General features: G+C 40.9%; 1 protein-coding gene across 1 annotated transcript in view; it reads left to right on the top strand.

Annotated features, from left to right (window-relative positions):
• Window positions 1-7,703, top strand: part of LOC137422618 (uncharacterized) — a 27,477-nt gene extending 19,774 nt beyond the window's left edge. Inside the window, exon 3 of the mRNA XM_068109334.2 lies at window positions 5,074-7,703. Within this exon, the coding sequence (XP_067965435.2) occupies window positions 5,074-5,595 (522 nt within the window). The 3' untranslated portion in view covers window positions 5,596-7,703. The remainder of the gene's footprint in view (window positions 1-5,073) is intronic.
• Window positions 7,704-7,922: the final 219 nt, after the last annotated feature.

The raw sequence follows: 7,922 nt of genomic DNA, 5'->3' as shown, positions 1-7,922 counted from the left end.
AACAATGGATTTAGCCATTTTGACACGTCAACGGTTTCCATGACAACAATTTCACTCCATTATAATCAAATGGGACTTTTTGTGAATTTATTATTTTGATACCTCAAATTTTTTTCAAGATATCAAATTGAAAGTTACACAGCTTTTTTTGTACGCATGTTTCATATGTGTGTGAACCTTGGTCAAACTTAATCAAAGTTCAAGGACAAAGCCATGTAATACATGCAAAACACCTATTAGGCTGCAATTCGAAAATGCATTAGCCAAATTTGTCATGCATAACTTTCAATCATGTAAAACAAATTTGATAGGTCAAATCTTCAAAAACGCCAAATTGTAGTTTCAATGGCAACTATTGTTTATTTGGATTTTGCAAAGTATCGTGCATTATGACATCATTCTTGTTTGTTTATTTATTTATTTATTTATTTACTATTTATTTACTTATGTGCGCAGGTATCTTGGCTCAAGTCTGGTGTTGGCTTAACGGTTGAGGTGGCTGGCTTAGTGTCCTGAGTTTGAGCCCTTATCGTGCCGTTAAAACAAAACCAGGTGGGTTGGTCGACTCAGCCTGCCATTCTTCCTAGGATGGCAAAATGAGTACTAGCTTACTCGGAGGAATTGGCCATTAGTGTAGCCTGCGACGGAGTGGTAACTCATCCATGACTGTGACCCCTAGTCAAGGAAAAATTGCCTCAGCAGCCCTATGCGTCTGAAGAGGAAAAAGGAGGTTCTTCTTCTTCTATCTAGGCTCTTGTCGGAGGAGGTAAACGACAGCGGGCAACGGATTCACAAACTGATGGAGGTTATCAAAGGTAACATGTTGAAAATATATTAGTTGCATTGTGTGCAAATCCACGATGAGCAAACGATATTTTTGTTTGATACAATTTATTTGTCAACATTATTCATTCAAGTTTCCATATCGTCAACAACTATAATCGTGCAATATGTTATGCACTCGTATGAAGCCCGTCAAAAATGACGGGTTGGAACAGTTTGATGGTGCAGCCTCGCGAGCGTGCCAAAATCTGAAGCCTCGGCCTAGTCAGGTTTGCTTATATCTTCGTTATTTGTTAGACATCCTATGGATGTACATGAACACTCGTTTTACTCTGCACGTCGTGTTGCACGCAACGTGCAGCGAATTTCACCTCCCTGCACCTTGTATTTATTGGTATTTAAAAAAAAAAAAAAAAAAAAAAACCTTTCTGTACACCACCCTTAAGGCTCGGTTTGAAAGCCACCGTCTACAATTCCAATATAAGACATAATTACTGTTATGGAAAATGTTTTTTCGAGTTTGTTTTAGACTCAAAAATAGACCAAAGTGAACACACATTCTTGTTAAAAAATTGGCCTTTAAAACCTACACTTGTGAAGGGGGGCAGACATCTGTACAAACACACAAACTGTGCTTCATATGGTAGATATCGTTGTCATTCGTCCATTCATTCATTCATTCATTTCCTGTAAGAACACATCACAAGGAAAGTATGATGTAGATTTACAGTGGATCAAAACAGTTCTGGACTAGAAGGGCTCCAAATGATCAGACAAGGTGTTCAAGTGTGCCAGCCTACGGATATGTCCAACGTCCCTAAACGAGTGCGACTACACGAGACATCCTGCTTAATGCCCCCATCTGAAAGATTAATCTTCATGATGCAACACCCGGTTTATACAGGGCCGGTGCAATTCCACTAGGCAAACAAACCAGGCGGTTGCCTTGAGCGACAAAAACTGAGTGAACTATCCATGAAATGACTTGGGTAAACAAGCAGACTTCATCAGTGGGAAATGAAAAGTCCAGATCGATCTACTGATGTACATCAACATGGAGACTCCGAGGTATTGATGCTTCCGATGCGTTCAGTGAATTGCGAGCCATCGCAAGACGAGCTGCGAAGGTGTCACGACCACAATATGGTTTGCATTTCGTTTGTAGAAATAATCTCATGGGTAATGTCCCAGCACATTTATTCATCTCTGGCTCCTACCTGTTTGTGGCCAAGGTGAGTGAAGAACCTCCTGGATGAAATTGATCAAAATAGACATTCGTTCCTCAATGATGCAAGAAACACTTTTTGGCCTATCTACCTATTCAATAGAACATGAGATGGCACAGAACATTCACCTGAAAGACCTTGTTTCTACATTTGGTAAACTCTAAATTGCAATAATCAACTTTGTTGCAGGAACACACAGTACATGACATCACGTGATCAACATTACACATCTTACTATAATTCACCAAATGTCTGTCTGTCTTTCTGTCTCTCTGTTCCCAGGTACCGCAAAAACGGCTGAACCGATCGCAACGAAATTTTGGGGGGGTAATCCTGGGACGCCCTGGAGTAAAATTGGCTATATTATTTTTCCAATTTTTTTTTCCCAATTTTCCAATTTTTCCAATTTCAAATTTTTCCAAACACGATGGAATAATATTTACCGATATGAACAGTGATGTGGCTTTTATTGAAATTCTACAAATGCTGTTTAGATTTTGATGATTTGCGTGTGATATGATTTAACGGATGTTTATATAAATCGTTTAAAATAAAAAAGCCTACAATTTCTGATATTTTGCCTTTTCATTTGGGCCTCCCAATTGGAGCCCCGCCCATGGGGTGGGTACCGTTGCTAGTTATAATTAATGTGCATTTCTTCATGTGCACATATTCTCCTTTTTCATGTAAAATATATTTAATTATAAATGCAGAACTTTTATTCATACTAATGCACAATATGAATTTTTGAAAGTTAGTTGGAGGAGGTGGGATGGCTCAAAGCTGAAGGTTAAACCTTGGGCACCTAATACCCTTACACCTCCCCTACCTGCTTACCTCACATTATATAACGATTGTTTATATTAATCTGCACACGTCAAATGTTCATGAATCAAACACAAATTAATGAACTATTTTAAACAACATCACCTTTCCACGTTACAAATGAAATGAGAAAGTGCAATTACTCCAACAACAAGCTTTACCTCACCTGGTATTCACCGATTCCGATGTTATAGCAAGACTCTGATTCGTGGACCACAGGATCCAGAAACAGGTGCATGTACACCTTACAGGAGCCAATTTCAGGAGTCGTACAGCTCACTTAATGACGAACAATCACTGGAATTAATTACGTCATAAAACGTGATTTGGAACCCGTAACCATGACGAAACATGTCATGGTTACAGATTTCCACTCCACTGTATATTCATTCGTTTGCAGCTATACACACCAAGATTGTTTTAATAATTCGATTGTGACGTCACAAAACTTGTCAAAAAGCGTCGAATAACTGGCATTCATGAGCATATGCGGTCACAGGAGAAACCACTGCTTTCTCATGAAACAAAAATCTATTACGACAAAAATTAGATCATGAACTATAACTTGATTGGTGATCTCGACGTGTTTATAGATTTGCTTGACCGCTGTGTTTGGAATGATCTCTCGATATTAAATGTCAATCAAAGAAATTTCATGCCGTTTTAGGAGGGGGGGGGGAGGGGGAATCGAGGTAGTATATGTACCCTCGAGAAATGTGCATGTCAAAGGAATTTGTGGGTATACAGAAAAACAGAAACGACACACAAAATGAAGGCAAACTCGTATTTGAACAATATGGAGTGTGTAGCCCAAATTGATACTGAAAATTACACTCAAAATGCTGTTTCACTGATTTAAATGGTCATAGTTTAGTACTATTAATTGATCAAAACAGACATTCGTTCCTCATATCATGCATATCATGAGCATATCATGCCTTATACCATGGGAACACAGAAAATGATTTGTTGTTTGAATTTTTGAGCATATCATGTCAAAACAACATTTTTATTACAGGATCTAAGGCTCATAGTGGAGCTGCCACATACACATCTCACGCACATGCAAGTACAGGTGAATACACGAGACAAAGCAGGACTGTTAGATGAGACCAACACCACCACTGAGCTTGGAGGAAGTGTCGTCATATCGGTAACTAACTTGGCTTGTGTACCTGATATTTAAAAAAAAAAAAAAAAAAAAAAAACGTTCAATATTTAACTTTCATATTACACAGATCTATTCCTCGCACCACGCAAAAGGCAGGGAACCTAGAGTTTCAGATACTTCTTTAATATCACCTTTCACATAGCTACAAAGGCTTTGACACTCTGGAGGGATAAAATTAAATAAATAAAAAAATCCAACTTTTTTATTTATTTGCGGAAAACACTCCCTGGCACTCACGATGAACCTCAAGGTTTGACGAAGATTTGTCGGCCATTTTTGAGAAATATGGCGACAGACAGATCTCTCTTATAGTGTAGATTAATGAATCATTTGAAATGAAATAATTTTGAGTCTGGTAAGATGGAATTTTATAATAAAGGATATGCTATTAAAGGTAGCAAATGTATCCATGAAGCATTAGTGTCATGTTTACTGTGATGTTTCACACATCTTGCTGAAAATGCGAAATAATTAGAATGTTGAAAAATTCTCATGATTTCCAAAAATAATTTGGAATAGCTGTCTGACAGGGTGGTGCAGAGGTAGCACACTTACCTTTGAGCCGTCTATAGTCTGGGGTTGATTCCTGACCTGAATATGAACTATCAGACGGATTGCTATTTCGGAGCCAGGGTGTTGCATCACGATGTTTGTCATCCCTTGGATGTACCTTAAACTGGGCATTGTCTGTTAGCAACACCAATAATTAAAAGATAATGGACGCTAAAGACTACATGATATTTTGTGGAGTGTGGTCCAGTTATCGTCAGAACACCAAACAAATTACAAATTCCTCACCAAATCGGCTCCAGTCGAATGTGGGGCAGGGCCAGCCGAGCCGGTTCATGAAAACTTGTGTCAAAGTTTCCCCAGCAGACCACACAAGAAGTGGGAATACTTGGAGCTATTAAAGTAGTAGTGGTAGTTTTATATGTGCAAGTCTTGCTGAGAGGTGTGCTGATGGATAAATAACTTACTTGCTGAGCTTGATGGATGCGGCTTGCAAATGTAAATGGCTGGAGGAATCTGAAATGACATTCCTGTATAATAGTGTATCGTCTGTCACAGGTTTGTTTGCTCAAGTGCGACGACTTGCTATCCTCGAGGTCAGTGTGGGACGAATGCCGCAGGACACTATCAACCATGTCCCTGGATAAACGCTATGGAGGTTTCATGTCTAAGAATAAGGGATGGAAGGGCTGGAGGGTGCAGGACGACTACCTGCGAGTAAGAAGTGCCGAGGAGGAGACTCAGGAGGCCCAGGAGTCCACAATGGGCTTGACTTGGCCTTCTGTGGAGGATGAGAAGGGTGGTCGTGCACTCACGTTGCAGCGTATCTGGCAAGGGATCCAGCATCGCACGGACGAGTCCGCTCAGCCAGAGAAAGAGGACGAGCAGGAGGTAGATGAGGGGAGCGACTCTCACCTCGAGAAGCGCTATGGAGGCTTCATGCGACGCGTGGGTCGACCAGGGAAGGAGAAGACACATACGGTGGATGAGGCAATGCTGAACCACTATCTGACATTACTCACCGAGGGTCATCTCACAAATCTGGACCAAGTTATTCTGAAGGATCTCCTGAGCACCTGAGTGGCCAGTCAGGTGCACAGTGGGAAGCAACAACTCGGACACAGGAGCACAGCGCACAAATAGTTTACACACAGACAGATTTAACCACCTCGCAAAATACACAAAGATTAATAATCAAAATCAATAAAGTAACAACAACAGCATATGTTTGGAATAATTTTCAAGCAATCCTTAACTACCTTAACCATGCCTAAAATGTTAATGCGGAAACTGACTCCATATAGTAAATATTCTGTATGTTCCTTTGAGCATTGTCGTTGCTTTGCTTACAAATCCCCTTTCCATACTGCAAAGTAAAGTGTCGTGTCAAGGTGAAACCCTGTGCACGGCAGGGGATGAAAGTTGATAATGAAAATGGGCAGGTTGTGGTGGTTGGGATGGGGGAGGGAGGAGAGCGAAGTGGTTAAGGATAGTTGGAAACTCAAAGTGACTGCTGTTCAATAGACCCATATACCTCCGCTATATACCCATATACCTGTAGCACGTATACCTCCGCCAAGGTGAAGAGTTTGTTTTGTAGACCACAGATAGGCCAAATCTGCATCAGTACCTGAACCAAAATCTAATCGGCTTGTTCTTGTCACCTACCTAACGCATCCCCCAATTTTTTTGGAGACATCGTGCTATATATTGTTTTTGGCTCCATCTCCCAATGGTGATGAATCACTTAAAATTTTAAAGAAATTCTCGTATCCGAATCTGATTCTTCTCCAAAATCGAACCGATTCATCCTTATTACAAACTCAACTTGTCCACCAAGTTTCCTCTGAATCCGTCCATAATTCGTTTGATATGCCATGCTCAAGGACAGACAAATAGAGAGGGTGAAAACACAACCCTCCGTCCACCTTTGGTCCACCTCTGGTGGCGGAGGTAATAATGCATCAATCAATATTGTGGTTGGCTAAAACTAATAGTCACCAAATTAGCAGACACTCAAAAATAGTTTCTCCACAACGAACGGGGATACACTGTAGATTATGTGTTGGAGACCTGTCTGACCATCACATAATCAAAGTTTCCTCTGAATAATAATCAAACAGCACGATCACCAATCCTCACACTTTGAGGTCAGTAGGAGTCCAGGTGGGGCTTGCCCTATAGGTCCAAAGGCCACTCCACAAGCCTCCCTTATCACTGCCCTCAACAGATCGAAATTGGCCTCAACATCAAGGGTCAGCACATGCATTGAAATATCAAAGTGTTCACAAGCTACAATTGACAGGCAAATGTGACATTCTGAAAGGATGGCAGGAACAGTTTACTCCCTTTAAACCCAAGAGGCGTATTTCTTAACAAGACCCTCCGATGTAGATTAAGGAACTCTTCCAACACCATAACATTGAGACCGTTTCAAGAGCACATGGCAGAGACTCCTATCACAGATGAAGTGATGAAAGAAGTTAACTTGATGAAAAAGATCAAAACCCCATGATCAGATGCAATAAGTGCATCAGTGTCGATGCTAGAGTCGTCGCACAGATTTACCTTGGCACCTATGTACCTCAAAAAATACCATCCTGAAAAACAGGTGCATCTGCAAAGGACACCAAAGACATTTAAGAGCTAATGCAACTGTCCATTAAGAATCATAAAACCATGGCATTCGAGCTGCTGCCTGGCTTTTGATTGGTTGAAACCGCTGGGAATGTGTAATCAACTCCGTGCGATCTAAGAATGTCCCATAAAGTTAAACCGACTGTACAAAAAGCACGAACTAGTGCTCGTTATGGCTTTACCTGCAGGCTGCTTCGAGGCGATCGCTCTATGTACAACTTATGGTAGTCGTGGGTTCTAGATTTTAGATAAAGCATGACCTGAGCTCTATGTTTTGTTGTGTTTGTACGTGTTTGAACGTGTTTGAAACCAATTGCAATTGGTGCAGTGTTTGGTGTTGTGAATCAGGCACAGCAAAATAGACCAATACCTTTCACCCTGTACCACGTGGTTCTCTCTTCCCATCATCCATCCACGGACACACAACACAACCAAGAAACACCTGCCGGAGTCTCTTGGGATAAAAGTGACAAACTGTGACACAGGCCAAGTTAACACGTCAGCTCTTTTGTGTTTGCAGCCAGACTACAATAAAAATAATTCAGATATGGAAAAAAAAAATGAAGCCTTACCTTGTTTCACTTTTTCTTAAACCAGTTTCAAAAATGTATGCACACTGCTCTAAGCTGTCTATCCTGGGTTGGAATCCTGACCCAGCTCTAAAATGCCATCTCAGTGTTTCACAGGCAGGGCAATTCAATGTGTGTGCCACCCTCAGGTAGACATAAAACTGGGAGTCCTGTGGTGGACGTTAAAGATCCCATGGTGTC

This window comes from Myxine glutinosa, chromosome 2 (assembly GCF_964187855.1).
Source record: "Myxine glutinosa chromosome 2, kmMyxGlut1.1, whole genome shotgun sequence".
Lineage (NCBI taxonomy): Eukaryota > Metazoa > Chordata > Myxini > Myxiniformes > Myxinidae > Myxine > Myxine glutinosa.
The sequence above is the reverse complement of the archived record's forward strand: the minus strand, read 5'-3'. Positions and strand labels throughout refer to the sequence as shown.